The sequence below is a fragment of the Linepithema humile genome, chromosome 2, assembly GCF_040581485.1.
Source record: "Linepithema humile isolate Giens D197 chromosome 2, Lhum_UNIL_v1.0, whole genome shotgun sequence".
NCBI lineage: Eukaryota > Metazoa > Arthropoda > Insecta > Hymenoptera > Formicidae > Linepithema > Linepithema humile.
The window spans coordinates 597,942-619,130 of NC_090129.1; the positions used below are offsets into that span (position 1 = coordinate 597,942).

At 33.9% G+C, this 21,189-nt stretch overlaps 7 protein-coding genes across 9 annotated transcripts; 2 read left to right on the forward strand and 5 right to left on the reverse strand.

Moving 5' to 3' along the window:
* Positions 1 to 222: 222 nt before the first annotated feature.
* Positions 223 to 2,273, reverse strand: LOC105677446 (uncharacterized). Its single transcript, XM_012376064.2, has 5 exons — positions 1,760 to 2,273; positions 1,289 to 1,542; positions 933 to 1,122; positions 750 to 848; positions 223 to 678 (listed from the first exon to the last, which is right to left on the reverse strand). The coding sequence occupies exons 1-5, from the start codon at positions 1,806 to 1,808 to the stop codon at positions 551 to 553; spliced, it is 720 nt and encodes a 239-aa protein (XP_012231487.1). The 5' UTR covers positions 1,809 to 2,273; the 3' UTR covers positions 223 to 550.
* A 315-nt stretch (positions 2,274 to 2,588) lies between these two features.
* Positions 2,589 to 4,527, reverse strand: LOC105677443 (stress-associated endoplasmic reticulum protein 2). The gene is made up of 3 exons (XM_012376061.2): positions 4,392 to 4,527; positions 3,643 to 3,715; positions 2,589 to 3,417 (listed from the first exon to the last, which is right to left on the reverse strand). Exons 1-3 carry the CDS (start codon positions 4,473 to 4,475, stop codon positions 3,380 to 3,382), a joined length of 195 nt encoding a protein of 64 aa, XP_012231484.1. The 5' UTR covers positions 4,476 to 4,527; the 3' UTR covers positions 2,589 to 3,379.
* Positions 2,589 to 9,834, reverse strand: TM9SF3 (transmembrane 9 superfamily protein member 3). Of its 3 annotated transcripts, XM_067348724.1 has the most exons (14): positions 9,494 to 9,834; positions 8,818 to 9,013; positions 8,581 to 8,703; positions 8,245 to 8,498; positions 7,755 to 7,994; positions 7,390 to 7,674; positions 7,087 to 7,295; positions 6,862 to 7,008; positions 6,717 to 6,800; positions 4,392 to 6,633; positions 4,171 to 4,282; positions 3,799 to 3,832; positions 3,643 to 3,715; positions 2,589 to 3,417 (listed from the first exon to the last, which is right to left on the reverse strand). In XM_067348724.1, exons 1-10 carry the CDS (start codon positions 9,578 to 9,580, stop codon positions 6,489 to 6,491), a joined length of 1,770 nt encoding a protein of 589 aa, XP_067204825.1. In that variant the 5' UTR covers positions 9,581 to 9,834; the 3' UTR covers positions 2,589 to 3,417; positions 3,643 to 3,715; positions 3,799 to 3,832; positions 4,171 to 4,282; positions 4,392 to 6,488. The 3 variants fall into 3 exon arrangements, with proteins under 3 accessions (XP_067204825.1, XP_067204826.1, XP_012231721.1); XM_067348725.1 differs by lacking the exon at positions 4,171 to 4,282; XM_012376298.2 differs by lacking the exon at positions 3,799 to 3,832.
* A 136-nt stretch (positions 9,835 to 9,970) lies between these two features.
* Secp43 (tRNA Selenocysteine associated protein) lies at positions 9,971 to 11,840 on the forward strand. Its single transcript, XM_012376299.2, has 5 exons — positions 9,971 to 10,483; positions 10,579 to 10,776; positions 10,866 to 11,188; positions 11,304 to 11,503; positions 11,608 to 11,840. Exons 1-5 carry the CDS (start codon positions 10,442 to 10,444, stop codon positions 11,730 to 11,732), a joined length of 888 nt encoding a protein of 295 aa, XP_012231722.1. The 5' UTR covers positions 9,971 to 10,441; the 3' UTR covers positions 11,733 to 11,840.
* A 125-nt stretch (positions 11,841 to 11,965) lies between these two features.
* Bdp1 (transcription factor TFIIIB component B'' homolog Bdp1) lies at positions 11,966 to 16,129 on the reverse strand. Its single transcript, XM_012376297.2, has 6 exons — positions 15,752 to 16,129; positions 14,843 to 15,326; positions 14,162 to 14,609; positions 13,641 to 14,074; positions 13,315 to 13,428; positions 11,966 to 13,204 (listed from the first exon to the last, which is right to left on the reverse strand). The coding sequence occupies exons 2-6, from the start codon at positions 15,291 to 15,293 to the stop codon at positions 12,534 to 12,536; spliced, it is 2,118 nt and encodes a 705-aa protein (XP_012231720.1). The 5' UTR covers positions 15,294 to 15,326; positions 15,752 to 16,129; the 3' UTR covers positions 11,966 to 12,533.
* A 131-nt stretch (positions 16,130 to 16,260) lies between these two features.
* cbc (crowded by cid) lies at positions 16,261 to 17,952 on the reverse strand. Its single transcript, XM_012376060.2, has 3 exons — positions 17,711 to 17,952; positions 16,582 to 17,639; positions 16,261 to 16,500 (listed from the first exon to the last, which is right to left on the reverse strand). The coding sequence occupies exons 1-3, from the start codon at positions 17,807 to 17,809 to the stop codon at positions 16,389 to 16,391; spliced, it is 1,269 nt and encodes a 422-aa protein (XP_012231483.1). The 5' UTR covers positions 17,810 to 17,952; the 3' UTR covers positions 16,261 to 16,388.
* Positions 17,953 to 18,174: 222 nt separating this feature from the next.
* dmt (dalmatian) lies at positions 18,175 to 21,090 on the forward strand. Its single transcript, XM_012376049.2, has 3 exons — positions 18,175 to 18,298; positions 18,417 to 20,179; positions 20,269 to 21,090. Exons 2-3 carry the CDS (start codon positions 18,431 to 18,433, stop codon positions 20,494 to 20,496), a joined length of 1,977 nt encoding a protein of 658 aa, XP_012231472.1. The 5' UTR covers positions 18,175 to 18,298; positions 18,417 to 18,430; the 3' UTR covers positions 20,497 to 21,090.
* The last annotated feature ends 99 nt before the right edge of the window (positions 21,091 to 21,189 follow it).

The window sequence follows — 21,189 nt, forward strand, 5'->3', positions numbered from 1 at the left end:
TTTTTAATTATTTATGTGTGAATGTGTAATTTATGTATGACCACGGTGCGTAAGCTCAGGTCCGTGGGTTTACTAAGCCCAAATGATTGTGCAGTTCAATCATCCTTGCGAAAACCAGATTTATTGTCATCTATTGACAAAAATTTGTCTTGTGAGCGATATCTGATTAAATTTCACACTTTTTTCACAATTTTCTGGCGAAAAAAAACACGTATAAAACAATTATTTTTTAACTGCTCATTTCATATTTAGTTTACAACACTTTAAATAGATATTGACACCAAAAATCACTTCACTTAATAATTAAAATGATTGAAACATATATAGTAAAAGACAAAATTTAAAAAACTTATACATTATCATTTTTATTCAAAATTAGATTTTATATATATTAAACGTTTCAATTTTTTTTAATTATGCGGAAATAACACATTATGCACACAGGTGCTATTATAAGTCTAATTATATTAGTATATATAAAAATATGTATTAAATTAAAAGAAATAAGTTACTATAATATTGATTTAACTTTAAGACGATTATTTTATAACTATAAGTTGTCGATATCAGATAAGTCAGACATTTCTGGTAGGTCAACAGGTGATAATTTTTTATAATCCTCGAAAGATTTATCGAGAACAAGTTTTGGAATATTTGAAAAAACCAACATTTCTGGATCTATTAAAACAGATTTAAAATTAATGATAAATTATATGCTTGCAAATATTACATAATATCTAGCTTCATACCTGATACAAGCTTTTCCTTTTTGTTGGGTTTTATATTCTCTTTCTCTTTGGAGAGCAAATTTTTAAACTCCTTTTCTATAGTTTCAATGTAGCCATGATCTAAAATTAATTCATAAAATTTCACAATAGTGATCTTAATAATACGATTCGATATTATTTTCTGTTGTATAATTATTCACATACCAAATTCTTCTTGAGCATCATACCAATATGCTAACTTTTCTGGTTCACGGAACTTTTTAACATTCTTTTTAGGCAGCGATGGCTTCTTAAAAATGCCATCATTCAATGTCTTTTGCGATTTTGTATCTTTCATAATCGGTGTTCCTTCTTTCAAAGACTCTTTGAATTTAACTGGTTGCGAAGTTAGCTTCTACAAAGCAAGAGAAACATCACAAATAACATTGTGATAACAGACTAGATTTGTAGATTTGATAAGTTTGTAAAAATATATGTTAAATCTCTATTAAAATTAAAAACTAAGAACCGATATACATTATATTTTCTATATGTTCAGAAAACAAAACAAATTTTATTACCTTTCCAAGTGTTTTCCTTCCTGGAGATACAGGACATCCGCGATTGTCTAGTTGTGTTACTTTCAGCTTCATACAGTCCTGTTCTTTGTTATCATATATGTTTTTCTTTGCACTGCCAAGATGTGGGCTGTGAGATATATTCATATCAGAGTTGGATCTTATTGATAACCCTTTTGGTTTTGTACCTCCCATGCCTTTATTCAGTTTAATTTCATGAAATGTTTTAGATCTTAAAATAGGATTCATTGCTTGACCTATAGAAAAATTAATATATAGATTTATATATGCCTTTTTCATTATTTGTTTCAGTTTGTTAACAATGTTTTCTGTTCAAACATTATAACAAAATAAAATCTTTCTATTTATGTGAAGACTCACTTTAGGATGCTCTGTGATTCATATAATTTTATAAAGTCAAATAATTTAAATCTAACGTATTCAAAAATCATTTAGCATCATAAAAACACTTACTTCTGTCAGGTTCGGCGATTTCGCCCAATAATTTAAATATATTGGACATTTTGCGATTATGTGTAACACATACAACTGAGTTTTCGCAAATTCACCTACAGATCGCTCGTGTATAATTATCGTAATTATCGTATGTAATCTTCTTCCCAAGTGCTATAGGCACAAGGGTACGACGAGGAACAACCCAACCGGCGAACTCGATGTATATTTGAAAACAAAAGATGACAAGATCAACCGGTATCCGCATGCGCAATCTGACATGTTTGATTTATTTTTATGCTGTATTCACAAACAAATTGATTTCAGAAAATTTCATGGTTAAAGGTACATCCAGACAGACATGCATATGCTTATGGACCAATCCATTTCCTTATGCGTATACTTATGTGCTAGGCAAGTTTATCTGGATATACCCTAAACAACTGATTTCTAGAAAATGAATGTGGTTGGTAGATCTAGAAGTAATGAGCATAGACATAAGAATATATAGATGGAGCATTAGCCACTGATTAGAATAAAAGGAGACTAATATCAATGAGTTGTAAATACAAACTGAAATGAAATTGTATATAATATTAATATATATATATAATACAAATAATCTAGTAAAACTGCAACTCATCCACTACTGAAAGAATAATAAATTAAGATCGTAACATGAAGACGTCACATTCAAAAAATACTCAAGAAAAAAAAAACATGCAATCGAGAATATAAAATAAATAAAATAAAATACATATAAATCTTTTCAGACTAAAAAGTAGATGACAAATAGATAAATTATTGATAAAGACAGAATCTCAATAGAGAAACAGTTGCTTAAAATAGCTCCTGTAAAACAATATGTATCTTTATTGATAATGTAATTTATTAAAAGAGACAATGTACTGTCAGTAGCAAATATTTCATATAGACAAATCATTTCTTTGATGTTTGTGTATATCATAATATATATTTGTATAAGTATATAATGACCTATGGTGCGTCTCGCCTAAAATGCCTAAACGTCGTACAAAGGCCATTATAACAAAAAGCTACCAACTGCTTACAGTGGAATGCTTTAGAGCAGGCTCGTCCAACTATGAAAGTCGAGTCCATGCACTACTTGTTGGACAAACTTGCTAAGAAATTTGATAAATCATTCATTTATGTACAATTATTCACTACATACACATGGACGAAAGAATACATTTCATAGTGCGGAAAAAATTATATTAACAGAAATACTATTTCAAATGTTCAAATCACAGTAAAGAATTAAATATAAAAACAAATAATTTATTCTCTTTTTCAATTTATATGTTTGATTGACAAGTTTTTCTTACTAAACAATATCATTTGTACGTGTGAGTATTCTCCTTTCGTCTATGCGTAGCATAATTAAGTTAAACGCTTATAAATGCTAAGTGTTATAAATAAATCTTTGAGCTTTCTGCGAAAGGAAAGTAATTTTCCAGTTACTGTCTAAATTTTGTCATTGTGGGTATGTTCTGTGTCCCGCAATATCTCTCTTCTTTTTTACAATCTATGTCAAAACAGTCTGTTAGTCTCTTTTGCATATATCGATGAGATGTAAACATTTTGTCGTCTTAACAGCAGCAGCTTTCACCTTTCTTCTCTTTAACCCATTCTGATACTTTGGATGATTTGAAATACAGCTGTGACAAAAAAATATATATGTTACTCCTAAATTAAAACATGCTTCAAAAGAGTTTGACAATCAAAATGTAAAAAAAAATTGTACAAAAAATTCAAATAAAAATTTTAAAAATACTTTGCAAAATAAAATTTAAAAAATGTTAAGATATTAAGATTATAAACAACTTTACCTATATAGTCATATCACAAATTTATATATTCACAGATCATCAATGCATACTTACCAGATCCACAAACAACAAAGAGAAACAGTGCTAAGAGCCAAGGTCCGACTGGAGATCCTTCTTCTTGCGATTTCTATAATAAAAAAATTTTATTTAACATAACTATAGATAAATATAACAAAAAATATATATAAATAAATAGATTGAGTATCTCACGTTTTTCTTTATATAAATAGTTTTCAGTAGCTGCCTATTAAACACAATAATATTTTTTTTTAAATGAGAAAAATTATTAATATTAACTTAATATTTCTCATGACATTCTTGCATATGGTACACTTATGTTTATCACATAAAAATTTTTAAATAATATAAAATGCTTGTTGCTAAATCGACAGTCGACAAAACAAATGATTTCAACAGAATTCACGAGCGAGAAAATATAATTTTGACAGAAAATCATCTGATATGTGTCTTGAAAACAAACATATGTCTTATAACCTCAAAAATTTAAATTGACAGTTGTGTTTTAAATGGACTGGCGATTGGAATTGTGTCAAATCGCCATAATCTCGATAGCATACATACCAGCTGAAATCTTTCAGCTTATATACTTCATCTCATATATCCATATGTTATTGTCTCATAAAACATCTTTGAAATAAGACAGAATTTCGCATGTAAATTTCTTCTATCATTCCTTCAAACGAGATAATCGTGATTTTACAATTATTTGAATTAGACCCTGCATTGTTCATAAATTTACCCGGAAAAGCACGAGCGATTCAAGCTATCAAACGAGAACTCACCGACGATTTGGGAACGTTTCCGCGTAGCGTGATGTTTTTTGTTGCCTTCTCGTTGGCGATGCGCATCCTCTGTTTCGGTGCCATTGTAGTTATAATAGTTTGTGAGATTTCTCCGAGAAAGAAAACGGCGAGACAGGTTTGCTCCGTGCACTGTACGGACGTATCCGGCGTACTCAAGCGTGTACAATGTATACAATGGCCCGAATCCCTTGCGACGATCGCCGACGTGTGCACTGTGTGACACGTGAAGTTGCGCGACAGCTCGACTCCTCGTGCCACACTGTCACCACAGTAGTCAATTGACCAAATTCCTCTCATCTCGTTTTTGTAATCGGCATTAATCATCTCCGATTATTGCTGTAATATTTAATCGTAATCACAGTTATAATTATGCAAATAAAAATAACGATAAAAAAGAAGAAGTTTAAATATTTGTATGAATAGGAAAAAAACCGGATATTCGCCATATTGCAGCGCGAGAAAGTCGACTTTTTAAACATATGTAAACATTACACACTATCAAAATAACAGATTGCTTTGAGATTAATTAAAATAACCAATAATTTTGTTAATCTGGATATATGTTGTAAAAAGTAGATTTTCGTGAGTTAATAATCCAGATAATTCTAATAAAATATACAAAATTCTTGCAATATCCAAAATAAATATATATATATCATGAAACTGAAACGATAAATTGAGAAAAAGGCGAAAATACAAATTATGTTGTACGTAGAAATTTTATATTTCTTAGAATCGCTACGTCTAACAACAAATCGTTTACTTCCGAAGACTCCCACCAACGTTAATCGTCTGATAAAATCATTGAAACATAATATCTTCATTGTCATATTGTTCACGAATAATACCCGAGTTCTAATCCAGTTCTAACTGTATTGTAGAATTATCTTCTTATATTTCGACACTGCAATCGGTATTCAGTGTGGACGATTCTCACGGACGAGAATCGTAAAGATTTGTTCAAAGTAACAGAAATGGAGGAAGAGAATAATACAAAAAGAAAAGGATTACGATACCGCACGTAAGTTCTCATGTCATCACTATGCGTCACAATTTTAGTTTCTTACTTTGAACTATCATCTAATCTAAAGATAAGTTAAGAACTTTCTGTTGATGATACACGTAACCGACCGATCTATTCGATGGTCATAAAATCGAAAGATGGTACCGTTACTCCAATATACAACTTGCTCATCAACGAGAGAGCCTTAAAAAACTATAAAGTTAATAAATTATAATACATTTTTGACATTCTCATAACTAACTTATCCCAAACTGTCTATTAGAGCTTTCGATATTAAATAGTCCAAATTTTACCACGTGTTTTCAAGTAATGAAAAAGAAAATTATTTTACATCTTAATTTCTTACATGTAAGGAACGATCGCAATCGTGTAATTATATTACTAATATATATATATATATATATATATATATATATATATATATATATATATATACACACACATATATATATTAATATTATAATTATATATATATATATATATATTAAAAATATACAAATTATATTGTTGATTAAATTTACCAGCATACTCAATAAAATGTTATAACAAAGTCAAATTTGCACAACTGCGAATTTTTCATTCGTATAATTATTCAGATTCACATGGAATCCACAACTAATACTTACAAGTATTGTTTTATTGACAAATGACTGCAACTGCGATACACGCTCGTGTACTAATATTGTAGGATCCGTTTACAGCGCATTTTTACTTGCATCAAACAGCAACTCGAAAGAAAAAGATTGACGAACGAATGCAGGATGAAGACATCGTTCGAATATCTGACTAAAAATGCGCGACGGCATGAATTCCGTTGGAAGAATATGTTGAAGACACACATTGCATGTGACGATATAAGTTAAGTCGATGACGAGCGTAAAAGCTGAAAAACAAAAATCACACTCTCGAGCGGCCTGACGGACTGCTTTCGACAGACGGATAAATGAAGAAGTGTGTGCTTCATTTCGACGAGAGCAGTGAGACGTCGCGCGCCATGCAGGAATTACATTGCGTAATCCACAATACGAATGATACTTTAATTAGATATACTTTTAATCTATCTTGACCGTGGAGTATATCTTTCGCACGAATGCGTTGGTGCCGATATATCCGACCGTTCCGCACATGATGCCCAAGGCCAGGCTGAACAACGCCATGTAACCAAAGTAAAATGCCGTTTGGAAGAGACCGTACATTCTGCGAAAATGAGAAATATTTGCAAACAGGACTTTTTGCGAATAAATTATTATAATTAACATAAGAAACGTGTATCTGCTCACTTGGTTTTGAAGAAGAAGTAATAAAAGGAATAAATGTAGACATAACCGGCCGTTGAAGCTGCTGCAAGAAAGCTCGTCCATTGCCTGCGGAAGATATTCACGTTACACACGCGTCATGTATTCGCAATATGCGATGCAAACTTACCATCGATAGTCTTCAGCGTTCAGCAAGAAATATGTACATACAATAGTGACGCACACCGTCACAATCATGAGAATAACGAATACTAGTAGCATAAAACCGTATACGTAGTAGATCTTGTATGCCCAAAACGAAGTAAAGATGAAGTACCTGAAATCATTGTGATAAGATTAGCGCGCAGGTTGCATTTGATTGAATAAATTTAAGACGCTAATAAAGAATCCCTACATTTCAATGAAGATCGAACCGAAGGGTAAGATTCCGCCGAGCATTATGATCACCAGCGGCTCCATGAACCACTTCTTCTCGGGTATAGGTCGAGGCACCGCGTTCACACGGCACGGAGCGTCCGGTGTCCCGGCAAGATTTCGCCCAAGAATCGTGCCTACTAGTGTCAATGGTAATATCACAAATATGCAGATACACGTCACCGCAACCTATAATGCACACAATTGACATGATTATATCAACACAATACACGCGATAGACACAGAGTGACGAGATCGAACTTGATTAAGAAGTATTCCGTACCATCGATCCAAAGGGTATCGCTCGGCTGGCATGATAATACATGGCAATGAAGTTGATGAAGAATGCGGTGCCGCAAACCATGAGCGGCAGCATAAACGCGCTGAGGATCATCTGTTTGATCCACACGCGTCCACCCATCCGAGCATACAGTCCGCCGCCTGCGTAACCGTTGATGGGCGACGTGGCAGCATACACGAATATCGCTGTGGATAGCATTGAGCCGCGTTCCGTATAAAGCTCGCCCAGAATAGCAAAAATGATTACACTTAGTACGACCACTGTGACCTGTATATAAAAAAATAACGTCGCATTTACAATTTTATCCTATTACTTCAAGTTAGAATATGGGAATACAATGTACATACCTGATAACCTGCACCAATGAGAGCTGAGAAGAGCATAGCGTGACTCGCAGGTCTAAACACGTCTCCATGGACCTGTTTCCAACCGTACTCATCGCCCAAATCTCTCTCCATGTCATCCATTTCTTCATCTCTACTGTATCGAGCATAATCCTTTCTCAAGGTACGCATTAGAATCATAGATACAAGCCCAACAAGGAAGATCACCATCATAAAACTATTGAAGATACTGAACCAGTGTATCTGAAAAGATAATGGTATAATTTGTATAAAATAAAACGCTGCGCTTTTTGTTTCACAAAGCATATCATGATGAATAGAAGTAAGGGGGAAAGTGGGACTTACTCATTATTTTGTTCATTGAATTTGAAATAATGCATGCCATTATCATGCACTATTATTAATACTATAAATTTCTTCTAGCTAGCATTATCCCAAAATTATTTGTTATTCAAGATATGTAGAAACACTGTTTATAAAAAAAGAAACTTACTCTATGCTGGAAGAAATTGGGATCCAGATACTTGTCGAATCTGTCCTCAAATTTAACGTTACTCTTCTTCCAATTGACTTCATAGCTGAACGGTATACGCGCGCCCTGTACAAGTTTTACTTTGTTTTCACTGGTCAGGTTAACATCTACTATTTGTTTACCATTGTATCCGATATCAAATTTTTTATGCGTCCAAATATAATAAGAATCTGATACTGCAACTCCATCATTGTTTTCCAATTCTCCTACAACACCTACAAAATGAGAATTATTTAAATAGCAAATTTTTTATTATCTCAATATGTAGAAATAATTAAAAAATGTTATATTAATTACCCCATATTGGTAAATCATCAATGTACATTTGATACCAGTACTGGTTTTTTATTGCATATACAAATGCCTTTTGGCTTTCTTCATTTAAACTTATCTGGCAGTATTCTGTTTTAGAGATATCCTCTGAAACACATTAAGCATTTATAATTCCATATACATTCTTAAATAATCAAACAAGTTTATTTTTAAACATAATTATATTTTCTGTTCCTATATTATTATTATAAATATATCCACCTTTGAATTCAATATCTAAACCACTGAACTTCAATTCAATGCCCTGCAGAGCTTCTGAAAGAGTCTCATGATAATGATTGATAACGTTCTTGGTGCCCGTACAAAACGGTAAGGAATAATAGGAGTACGTCTCTTGACGATTGTGATATGGCCCCACTGTGCTCATCCATAGAACAACCTCATCGCCATCCTCATACTAAAAACAAATAACGCAATTCTCCTAATGGCAATATTTAGGATATTCTTTGTTTATGTCACATGAGTTCATTGCTGATATTTCATGAGAAAAAAAAAGTGAAGATTGTAAGAAAGAAAAGACATAATTAAGACGGAAAAAAATGACATAATTAAAACGCAACCATGTTGCAATATTGAGGCGAAATTCACCGGCGGCATTAAAGCGCGATAACATTCGAAGTGCTGATACGTGTCGAGTGTTGCCGGTATCGTATAAATCCCTCGATGTGACAGAGTGCAATCGTAGATAGAGAAAAAAAGAGAGAGAAAAAGAGAGGGAGAGAGAGAGAGAGAAAGAGAGAAAGTGAGGCAATGTAAAGCAAGTTCCTCGACGCGACGTTTGGCCTTTAAATGCCAACCGCAGGTGACAATCCGCCATTCGCCGCAGAGTAGAAAAAATACATTAACATCATACATGATACAGGATGAATATACTTACGATGTGAGTGTGCTCATCGGCGCGAGCCAACGAGGGGAGGAGGCTGAGCGCCAGAAAGTGGAGTAGTAATAGTCGTGTTCGACGCATGTTTACTTCTCGATTGGTGAACGCTGGAAAAGGCGCGCCAACCCGGCCGGGCGCCCTTTACGCGTACGCAGGAACGACAAATTCCACCAACGTGACGCGGCGACGACGACCGACAATCCCCATAGATTTTCGTAGATGTGCCAAAAGCGCGTTGCGGGCCTAGCAGAAACACCGGACACGCACACGGGACGGACGGACACGTATCAAGAATGCTGAAGCGATATATACACTGCGGCCGTTGATACGCATTGCACGTCGACAAACTTCGAACGCCGCACCACCAGATGGCACGCGCGACGATTTCGCGCTTAAGATGCGTTCTAAAGACGCAACTTATTTTTAGGGTATATCCAGAACTTGTAGAAGTGCATAAGCATATGTAAGTTTGTTTATTCCTTATGGAATAACAAACCTACTTTAACTATAACCTATTTTAACACACTGTTATAAAGCAAATTTCTCTTTGATTAATTTTTTAAATAATTATTAACTAATACTGTTTTAGATTCATAAATTTGGAGCAAACTCTTGAGAGGTGACTGATAATTATCGGTAACGACCCGTTTTTCTATGTGATAAAAGCTTAACGGTTAGCCGCTTACTTATCGACATAACCTCTTCTGCATGTTCAATTTATTTATATACAATCTAATTTAACTTTTCGAATCGGATTATTGTTAGTTTTCTATCCATTTATTCAGTGGAATATTCTAATTGTATATGATAAAACGTATATATAAAATAAAAATAGCACTCAAAAAATATAATTCTTGTAAATTTCTTGGTGAATTTATCAAGTAATCATCAAAAAAGATAGATTGCATTTGTTTTTGTGACTGCAAGAATAAAAAATAAATAATAATGTCAGGGCCAATGGTACTGTGCCAGCTATGGATGGGTGGTGTGAGTAAATTATTTAAATATTTGAACATGTGCACTGTCACACACACAAAACAGTCTTTATACAAATTATTGATTGAGAATTAACTGATTCACAGTTGGAACCTTATATGACTGAGAGTTTCATCATGAATGCATTTCACAAGATGGGTGAGCAACCACAGACAGTGAAGGTAATGCGGAATAGATACACTGGCGAGCCTGCAGGATATTGTTTTGTACATTTTCCAACTGATGAAATGGCACTCGATGCAATGCACAAATTAAATGGCAAAGTAATACCTGGTTCGAATCCTGTAAGTATATTACAATAAATTTAATACAGACATCTTACGCGAAGTAGTTATCGACTATAATTATTTTAATGTTACCTGATATTTTACAGCCAGTGCGGTTCCGCTTAAATCATGCTAGCACCACAGGAAAACCTGCTGCTGAAAGAGAATTTAGCATTTGGGTAGGCGACTTGTCCACTGACGTAGACGATTACTCCTTATACAGAGCATTTGCCGCAAAATATAATTCAATTAGGACAGCAAAAGTTATTTTGGATAGTTCTGGATTTAGTAAAGGATACGGTTTTGTCAGATTTGCAAATGAGGAGGAACAGAAGAATAGCCTTATCACCATGAATGGTTATAGAGGGCTTGGTACAAAATCTTTGAAAATCTGCAACGCTGTGCCTAGACCGTGGAATAAAATATCCGGGTATGTTTAAATTATACATATTGCATAAATTAAAAAATTAAAAATATTAATTTTTAACATTAAATTGCATAGAGAAAGAGCAAGAGAGAATACATTACTTATATTTGTTTTACAGTTCAACACCACCACAATCAACCTCTGATTATCCACCTTCAAACATGAATTCAGAGGCATATAATTATTACGATACATCATCTTATTGGAATAGTTACAGTGCTTGGCAACAAGGCTATTATGAAAGTGAACCAACATCAGATGCTTACAACAGCTATGTATCGGATCAAAAACCTGAGGAAGATGAATTAGAACTAATTGGTACATCACTTGTTTCTCTTTATAACGAATCATACTTTCTTTAATGAATATTCTTGAAAAAATTACTAATTCTTTATTTTATATATATTTTTCTTCCTTTATAGAGCATTCCATCCCCATTGATATTGACAAGGCAAATAGAGAAATAATCGAACAGGACTACAATTTGTGGGACGCTTTGGAAAGTTCAAAATGGATTCCCTGCGACACTATAGAACTGTGCTACTAATTATTGGAAAAAAAATTATGCGCGGCTTATACCGAGAAATCACAAAAAAATAACTATGTAATACTATGTCTCTATTATATATAATAAAGTACAAAAATATAAAAAACATATTTCAGGATCTTACTTTTAAGTATAGTTATAAAAATCTTTTATCAACTCTGATATGTTGAAAATGGTCAGACCATCACTTTTTCACTTAGTCAAATTTTTGACTAAAAATAAATTGACCTCTCTGCTAGTAAAAGATTTTATTCGATAGTTGCGGCAGGTTGTTGCACTTATTGTAATAATGTTGCAAATCAATTTTAGTAGCCAGTAATATCTTACATAATATAACTCTGTCATGGCAGTATTTTTAATGCTGACAATTCATAACAAGATAATGCATAATACTGCAGTTAACTAAATAATCTTGTATAAAATTCGGCTGTATATCACCTTCTCATAAAAAAAATGTATATTACACATTTTGCACATACACTGTTTATCTCTTATCACAATAGTAATAAAGTATTACCTCCGATTTGTCGGAAAATAAATTTCTCTTAATAGAAAATTGTTTGCATGATACAAAATATTATGTATGAAAAAGTTGCGTGCAATAGAAAAAAAATTTTACATGTTTTATGTACATAAATAAAAAAAATTGTATTTTTTTTATTCCACAATCCACGTAAGTTAATATTTAATCCCGACCAATCGGAGATTCGTAATGCTACCTATTTACAGCTAAATGCAACACAAAATGAATTTTTATAATCGTTTACCCTAATCGATTCGGCATCTTCCGATAATGGTTCATTAGTTGCCGTCATCAGGAGCTTCGGGTGCAGATCTACCACCAATTACTACAGGCGTCAGATTGGGCTTAACTCCCGTGCCGACGCCGTTGACGTTTGGACCGACCATGTAAACTTGTAAAATAGTGTCCTCGGGATCCTCTTCAGATTCCTTCGACACGATCACCAAGGATCCCGGTTCCATCTGATTGATATTTGGTATCGCCATACTTTCAGGCGTTTCCGCATTTCTGCTATCCTCAGCCGGTGTATTTGCCTCCTCTGTGACCTCTAACGATGTCGCGGTCTCGCTATTCAGCGACATCGTATCCTCAACACTCTTGTCGAGCATATTAATGTCGGGTGCTCGCAATTTCTTCACCTTCGGCTGTCTACCAGATCTGGTCGGTCGGACTTGATAAACCTCTGGATCGCTCTCCGAATCCGCTCCATTAGAGCTCGCGTAAGAACTGTTATTGTCGGATTTGTCGGATCTGTCGTCCGCGCGTCTCTTCAATTTTCGCGCTTTGCTTTCCTTCCTCACTTGCTGACGCTGAACACTGCTTGTCTCGACATTCGCTTCCATCGAAGCCAGGTCGATTTCATCGCCTGTCATCGATACCGTCGCATCTTCCACTTCTGGATCGTTAAAAGACGACGATTCGCATTCCCCGATACTACCAGCTACTAATCCTGTAACCATCCATTAAATTTATTTTTTTTTTTAATTCTACTAATTTGTTAATCAATTTTTTATTTTTTAATATTATTTCACAATGAGATTAAAATTATGGTACACTCACGACGTTTGAGTCTCCTGGCCTTCTTGGTCACGGGCTGTCCATCCTTCATTTTTTCCGACATCTTTTTAATCGGCAATTTGTGATTTTCAATATTTTCTAAATTTTTTAACATTGCTAAAAATAAAACAAATATGATCAGTTGCATCGTTTAAAGAGTGACGCTTTAAATTTATTATTTATTATTTATTAAAATTATTACAACAATACCAGCTTTTGTGAAGTATATACTTTTTAATTGATTTTTTTCATCTACAAACTTTTATTTTTTTTTTCTACTTCAGCATTACTGACTGTTTGCAAAATAAAGAAAACTGCAAAAAGCATACCTAATTGCTCCTCAAGCATTTCCGTATCAAATTCTTGATGATACTTCAGAGCTTTCTCGACCAAGTGACGATTAACTCTCTCCTCTTTCTTGTACTTTTGCTTGATTTCTTGCCTAGTTCTGTTTGGGAAAAGCGTCTGCATCAATAAGAAATCGGGACCCACTACATTTAAAACTCTGTAAAATTTAAATGTCTCCCAGTTTGGCCAATCCTTGCTCCTCTTGTGCTTTTTATAAAAGCCACCACTGCGGCTGTTATCATCCTCAATAACAGCCTCGCTCGCCAATATTTCTCTGCCCCTTTTCGCGCCCGTTTGCTCTATCACGAGACTCTGCTCGTCTATTATCAACTGACCGTCGGGGCCGACTTTCACTTGCGGCGCGGGTATTGCCGACGGGTCGTCCTCGTTCTCTTCTTCCGGCACTTCCATCGGTCTACAAAGAAAATCACATTAAATTTACCAAATTTTTTTATATCGATATAGCATTTCACACTTTACTGAGAAAATTTAATGTACTCACTGTAATGTAGTTTCTTGCCTTTGTACGATTGCCGATTTTTTCATAGGATTCGTCACGGGATTGTAATATATCAAGTCGTACATTTTCAACTGACTCCTATCAGGCGTTCTGTTTTCGTGCTTTAATAGAAACTCTCTTCTGGCTTCGGCCAATCTTCTCGCAGATTCCGAAATCAGCATACGTCTTTTCTGCGTTGTCTTAATCTTCGGAGAATTATTCTGACTATCGTTGATAACGCTTTCTTTATTGCTCTGCACGGAGCAAACAGAATCGTTTCGTATGCGGTTTGACACGACGGACGCCGCTCTCTTGCCGTGCTCATCTTCGGATTCGCTCGCACTCGCGCCGCTTCCCTGTATACTATTTTTTCTCACTCTGCCACTGCTGTCTAATCTTGGTGTGGGTCTCATAAAGCAAGAACGACTCTGTGTTAGCTTTGTGGGAGAAGCTAAAAAAACAAAAATATTAAATTATGTATGCTTAATGCACAAGTTCTCCCATTCACACAGAAAAAGAAAGTTATCTGACAAAAATAAAACAATAAAAAACAGTGATAGAAGAAAAAAAAAAAGAGAAAAAAAAGTAAAGTTTGACAGAAATAAACATTTTTAGAAGTTTAAGTTTTTTTTCAATGTATATCTTTTCATCAAAATTTTTTATTTTTTTATAATGATAGACTACCTATATCTATTCCTGTAGGCACATCTGGTGGTGGAACAATTTTTTGAACTAACTGATTAGTAACTTTCTCACATTTGTTAATCTGAATGTATGGTTCTTGAAAAGTTGATTTCACTGGAGAACATAATTTTTGAGAATTTATTATTTCAGTCACAGCTGCTTCTGGTTGTATCAAATTGATTTTTTTGCTTTCTTCCTTTTCAATAGTTTTCTCTTCCACATTTTTAATAGACTCTCCATCTAGTTTATCAATACTAGATTTGTCTTCTTCTTTCTTAATTTTTATAACATCTTCAACAGCTTCTTGTTCTTGCTTATCAGTATTAGGTACATCTTCTATTTTCTGTTCCTTATCAGGCACATCGCTCGCATCAGAAGAAACTACAGTATCTTGTATAGTCTTTTTTCGCACTGGCACAGCAGCCAAAGCTTTAATACGTGCTCGACGCATGCTTGCTGTATGTATAAATCTTTATAGTAAAATCTGAAAAATAAACATCAGGGAATTACAAAGTGATGAACTACACTGCCGACTCAACTCATATATAAACTACAAATATGTGCTTAGTAAGAATCAATAAACTTATACTAAATCGTTGATTAATAAAAATTATTACATATTGATTGCTTAAAATTATAAACAGATTCTCCAGCTGCTATAATGTGGAAAAAAATAACAATAGATTAATGGTACAATCAGTTAATAAACATCTACAAACTATCAAATATTCTTTAGCCACTTTGCGTAACATTTCTCTGTATTGTGTTCTTTTGCGTACTATTGTGAAGTTAATGTAATTTTCGCAGAATCTAAATGCATAACTTTGCATAATGACACAAAATGAAGACAAGTGAAAGTACGTGTTGAACCACATGCTCATTTAGAGGTTAAGTTCATTGCATACTTACGAACGGTTTGTTATTTTGATGCAAATAAACGGCGATTTCCTCGAGAATCAATGAACATCATCGTATCTACTGTCGAAGCTCAAGCGACAGCACCGCAATTATCTCGTTACCTCGCAATTATCATACGTTTTCACGAAACGTATGGAAGTGTAGCACGCGACCGGATCAAGCCAAATGAGATGCATATAAATACATGTGAAAGAACGCAGAAAGATTGTTCGTAAGTACCAATCATTGTGTTAACTACGCGACCGCGATTGATATTGCGAGTCTCAGATATCTTGCGCACGTTTTTAGTTTGTAAACATACACAGATCGTCACACAACGACTTTGATGCCGTCTCGGTAAGATCAGGCAAGACACAACTTTGTGGTTATGTAAGGTGAATTTCATGCGTACGCAGTTACGATAAAGCGCCTTGCTCGGATGAGTATGGTACAAAATTGTCTAAATATTTCTGAAAAATTAAAAAATTGTGCAAGATTTGCATACAAGCAAAACAATTCAATTTTCTCTCTTTACAAATAACCATATATTTCTTTTAATGATTACATAAATATATTTGCAAAATGTTACATGTCATTTTATATCAAAAAATTTTACTCTATTTACATACATTTATGGTGATTTATATTTTTAATGACTATCCATAAATTGTATATCTGATAATAATAGTACTGTATTTGGCAGTGGCCTAGGTTGCGGGCTGAGTACTGTGAATGTTTGCCTCTCAACATCCACATTGGTTCTGCAAATTTACAACAATGTAACATGAATATATAATTATTAAATAGTATAACAATAACAAATATATGAATTATATACTAACACGCAAACAAATCCAGCTACATTGGTCTGCACAACGTCATCTTCAGGAGAGTCGGCAAAAGAAACAGACAGTAAGTGATGCAGCAGACTGGGTCCCGGGGTGACAGCCACCAATTTTGTCAAATTATCCTCCGCCTTCATACCCAATGGCATACACGATGCCGGTAGAACAGGCGCCCCGATTTTGTATAATCTCGCTTCACTCCACTTCACCTCAAAACTGTGTGGATACAACGGTGTTCGGGAACCATAAAAATACTCTCTTACGCCTTGATCCCTAGCTTCAGTTCTTTGCGCCTGACTTCTTTCGACAACGCCTCCGCTCTTTGGCAGGAACACAACCTTCACAAAATCTGGCATGTCTCTTACCAGTTCGTTGTAAAGCCGCTCTTGATCCAACACTAAAATTGCATCTACTTCAAATGCCTGTGCAGCATGCGTAAGAAGCTTGTAGCCGTCTCCTTTGACCCAACCACACGTATTTATGACGATGCCTGATGCTTTGGCTTTCTTGTTGGCCTGCAATCTATCTGAGCATACCTCCGCCAAGCGTGTCACAAGTAAATTATACAATGCTACATTGGCCTGTGGCATTTTGTGTCCAAAGTGGAAGACCAGTGGGGCTTGCTGACTAAATCCCTCTACTACATTTGATGGTCGTTCCACTAGCAGAGCACCAACTGTACCTGGAATCGCTATGTGTCCCTGACCGACGTCTAGGTCGACAAAAATCGGTCTTCTGCCCATTCTAACAGCATAATTCAACAGTATTCTACAAAGTGTTGATTTTCCAACGTCGCAAGGACCCACAACCATTGTTATCGGACCCCTTGTGTCGTCCTTCTCAGCGGTTTCTCTCATCCGTTCCATCGCTGCGTGACAATTCAAGTAGAGACCCATAGGCGTCTCCTTTGCCACATAGCTGACATCTGTCTTGCCGACTAACTCAACGGTGCAGCCTTGCCATGTATAAATTGCGACTTTTGCACCAGCAGTGAACTCGTACTTTTTGCCTTTCACCAATTCCGTCCCAAAAACTTCTGCCAAACCACTTTTTAACTGCAATTATATAACAATTTAGATTAATTGATAAATATATTTCAGTTTCAATAGAAATTACACTCTATTACCTCTAATGTAACTTTCTCATTCTTGCTCTCTACTTCGAATCTTAATTCGCAATCCGCATCTAATTTAAATTCTTGCACTACGGATTTTTCATCAGTCATTTTTACAGATTATATACAAAAATTTTCTGAATTTACAAGAATATCATAACCGCAAACTGTTCATACGATCAGAGCAAAATGCAGTGTGTTGTGTGCAATGTTCAACGGTATATCCTTCATGATAATCAGGTCTGTTCTTTATAGCTGAACTGGCTGCAGTTCAGAGTTTATCTTTCTCCTTCTAATATGAAGGAAATCTATTGTTTCATCGATAGTGATTCTGGAGAATTTATTGAGGTAGCATTATAAAGTGGCACACCTTCTCATGGTGGACAACATGGGCTGCGTTCCGAAATTCACTGTCAGTACTGAAAATCTACAATATACGTGACGTAAACTATAGATTTTCAGTATTTGCAGTGAATTTCAGAACAACCATATTTAAATGTAAAGTTGGCTATCATGACATCGACGTTATCTGTCTTGTACACAAATTTGCGTTGTAACATCTTTGCATGAAATTGCGTTGTAATCTGTGTTTTATTTGAGGTATATAATTGAATTTTTATATATATAGTATTATTGATATTTCCGATTAATTATATTAGTGTATTTTTTATCAGTGTTTGCGATATAAAATAATATTTCATGTAAAATATATTTCCAGATTCAGAAGCAATTATGGCTACAGCTGGAATACCCAAGCGTTCTTCTCGGCTAGCTTCCCGTGAACCGATTGCGAAGGCTATATCAGAAAGAAAACTCAGATCTGGGAAAGCTATTAGTATCAATAAAAGTGTGCAAAAAGTTAATATTAGTGCGAGAAACAAAAAATTGCGTGTGTCAGTGAAAGATGCACCTCAAAATAGTAGCCAGTCGTTATCAAAACGCTTACGTCCTCGTAAAAATAAAAGAAATTATTGTGAGGATTCCAAGTTGCTGCAATTACATATTCCATCAAAGCAACAAAACAGTATGGTAATATTAGAGAAGTTAAATTTGACTGATAATAAAAAAGTACCTGTGTACGAAACAATAAAGTCTTTTGAGAAATCTTTGAAAGAGAAGAATGATGATGTATATGACTTTACATTTGATAGTGATAACACAGAAGAGAAAATTGCTAAGAAGAGGAAGAGGAAAAGGAATGTTAACAAAGCAAAAGGCAAAGTTAAGAAATCTGTACGTAAGAAAGTTATACAATCGAAACCAATGACTAATAAAACAAGTAAACCTCCTGAGCTTGATACAAAACTTCCTGCTCGAAGTAATTCTTCAGAACCTGCAGAATCAGTAATTATGAAATCAACAAAGAAAAGTATTATGGAGAAGCCTAAAACAGATATGGTTATTCAGAAACTAGAAGAATCAGTGGAGGAAGATATCTCTATATCTAAAGCTGAAACACTAAAAATAAATACAGATATTCAGACAGCTAAAAAATCAATAAAAGAAGATGGCGTGAAGTTGATGGAAACGTCAGGATTAAATATAGCTAGTCAAATAGCAGAAGAATGGGTAAATGAAGATATTATGGAGATGGAAACCATCAAAAAGGATACAAATATTCAAACTACAGAAGATACAACTTTAGCTGACAGAACAGTCGCAAATCAAGACGCAAGCAAGCCAAGAATTATCTCTATCGAGAATGCAGATAATATCATAATTACTAAATCACCTAGAAATATTGAGGACTTGCGGCCCTTTCGGCCAAAAAATATATCTAACAATAAGACGCCGATGAAAGAATCTACAAACACATTGAATTATTCATTATTGACAAAATCTCTGTCTCCTATCTTGAAAACATCAAACACCTTGAATACTGAAAGTCCCTGGTGTCCTGCAACAGTGTCAATGTTTTCTGGAACTAAACATTTTTTGCAAAGTACACCAAATACAAATTTCAAAGTGCATAAGCAAAAAATGGAAAAAAATAAAGGAAATGCAGAGATGAAGAAAGAAAATGTGGAGATAGATAAAGAAAATGTGGATATAAATAAAGAAAATAAATGTATAAATCGCAAAGAAAGAAAAAAGAAAGCGATTGGTATTTATAAGAAACATATACTTCTAAAAAAGAAACTTCCAATGAATCAGATTTCAGAGAATGTTCAGACTACATATGTAAACAATCCTGTTGTAAAACCAGTGCCTGCCAGAATGTTATTTGGAGAAATAAAGAATTTACTACAGACAAACAATAACAAAGATGAGAAGCAGATGAAGCCAGATGTTAATGAAAATGGCAAACAACAGACAACACATGCTGAAGCTGATATACTTTCAATGGAAAAGAATAAAAGTCTTGTGGATCTTGTCAACTTTTCGGATACATTTGATGTAATGTCCGATACTGAACGGCAATCGAATATTGGAATTGATGTTCCTTTATTCGTGGATTTAGAACCCTCGCATTTTGTGGAGGTATTTTTTTACTGTAATATTAACAAATATATTATATATTTATGTATTGTAATGAAACTCATTAATTATATTTATTTAAAATGTTACAGCCACCTCAACATTCATATAAGAGAAGACGTGGTGTAAGGTTCAACTTTTTACAAGAGAGTTGTGAAGAAGACGAAGAGGAGGAAGAAAATAACAAACTGCATGCAAAGAAAAAGAAAAAGAAACTTACAAAAACAGAAAAAGAGCATACAAAAAGAGTGGATGATTGGGTAAAAAGTATTAATAGTACATTCGAAGAAATCGATAAATATGATTTACTCGTTGAATAATATGAAAAACATGCTGCTAAAACACATATCTGAAGAAACCTGCAAGTTCAAATCTGTATAAAATCATTCAGCATGTCTCATCATCCTTTAAATTATACTTGAAATTATCCATGATGGAATGCTTAAGTTTTATGTTGCTATTCTTTATTGCTGTACTATATTTATATAATCTTTGCACTTTATGTATAAATATATATTTATAATGAAAAAGGTATAGATTATAGATATAAACATATTAAATTTAATGCCATAAATTCAAATTTCAAAGCTGGTTTTCTGATTCTATTATAAAATTTTTGCAAAACGTGATTTTCTAAAATTCCAATATTTTTAAATTATTTTTATATTTGTATAATAGATATAGTTTTAATAGATAATAGAGAAATAATTTTATTATTCACATATAAGAGATGTATAATGATATAGTGATTGTAGTATATCAGGAAGATAAAATATTTATAAAAATAAAAAATTTACATATATTGTATATAGAAAGTAGTAAAATATTTTAACTAGAATTTTTGTTTCTGATACTTATCCTGAATTGTCATGGACTTGAAAATCTTAAGCTAAAATAAAGAAATTGGTTATTGATTTAGAATTTATTTTAATTTTAGACGTGTACAAAAAATTTTTTATTTATTGATGGTGATATCGCATTTATAAATTTATATTAATAAATAACATCTTTCT

Bases quoted from the DNA above. Each gene is read 5' to 3' on its own strand.
- LOC105677446 (XM_012376064.2), bottom strand. From the start codon at position 1,808: ATGTCCAATATATTTAAATTATTGGGCGAAATCGCCGAACCTGACAGA. The intron at 1,123-1,288 runs GTAATAAAATTT...CTTGCTTTGTAG, and splicing joins GAAGGAAAACACTTGGAAAG to AAGCTAACTTCGCAACCAGT. The intron at 679-749 runs GTATGAAGCTAG...CTGTTTTAATAG, and splicing joins AAAGGAAAAGCTTGTATCAG to ATCCAGAAATGTTGGTTTTT.
- LOC105677443 (XM_012376061.2), bottom strand. From the start codon at position 4,475: ATGGCACCGAAACAGAGGATGCGCATCGCCAACGAGAAGGCAACAAAA. The intron at 3,716-4,391 runs GTGAGTTCTCGT...TTTTTATTATAG, and splicing joins GAAACGTTCCCAAATCGTCG to AAATCGCAAGAAGAAGGATC. The intron at 3,418-3,642 runs GTAAGTATGCAT...TTTTTGTCACAG, and splicing joins CTTTGTTGTTTGTGGATCTG to CTGTATTTCAAATCATCCAA.
- TM9SF3 (XM_067348725.1), bottom strand. From the start codon at position 9,580: ATGCGTCGAACACGACTATTACTACTCCACTTTCTGGCGCTCAGCCTC. The intron at 9,014-9,493 runs GTAAGTATATTC...ATTTGTTTTTAG, and splicing joins CCGATGAGCACACTCACATC to TATGAGGATGGCGATGAGGT. The intron at 6,801-6,861 runs GTAAGTTTGCAT...TATCTTCCGCAG, and splicing joins AACGCTGAAGACTATCGATG to GCAATGGACGAGCTTTCTTG.
- Secp43 (XM_012376299.2), top strand. From the start codon at position 10,442: ATGTCAGGGCCAATGGTACTGTGCCAGCTATGGATGGGTGGT. The intron at 10,484-10,578 runs GTGAGTAAATTA...ACTGATTCACAG, and splicing joins GCCAGCTATGGATGGGTGGT to TTGGAACCTTATATGACTGA. The intron at 11,189-11,303 runs GTATGTTTAAAT...TTTGTTTTACAG, and splicing joins CCGTGGAATAAAATATCCGG to TTCAACACCACCACAATCAA.
- Bdp1 (XM_012376297.2), bottom strand. From the start codon at position 15,293: ATGCGTCGAGCACGTATTAAAGCTTTGGCTGCTGTGCCAGTGCGAAAA. The intron at 14,610-14,842 runs GTAGTCTATCAT...TTGTTTTTTTAG, and splicing joins GCCTACAGGAATAGATATAG to CTTCTCCCACAAAGCTAACA. The intron at 14,075-14,161 runs GTGAGTACATTA...TTTTCTTTGTAG, and splicing joins AGGCAAGAAACTACATTACA to ACCGATGGAAGTGCCGGAAG.
- cbc (XM_012376060.2), bottom strand. From the start codon at position 17,809: ATGACTGATGAAAAATCCGTAGTGCAAGAATTTAAATTAGATGCGGAT. The intron at 17,640-17,710 runs GTAATAGAGTGT...ATATAATTGCAG, and splicing joins ATGAGAAAGTTACATTAGAG to TTAAAAAGTGGTTTGGCAGA. The intron at 16,501-16,581 runs GTTAGTATATAA...GTAAATTTGCAG, and splicing joins GTAGCTGGATTTGTTTGCGT to AACCAATGTGGATGTTGAGA.
- dmt (XM_012376049.2), top strand. From the start codon at position 18,431: ATGGCTACAGCTGGAATACCCAAGCGTTCTTCTCGGCTAGCTTCCCGT. The intron at 20,180-20,268 runs GTATTTTTTTAC...AAAATGTTACAG, and splicing joins AACCCTCGCATTTTGTGGAG to CCACCTCAACATTCATATAA.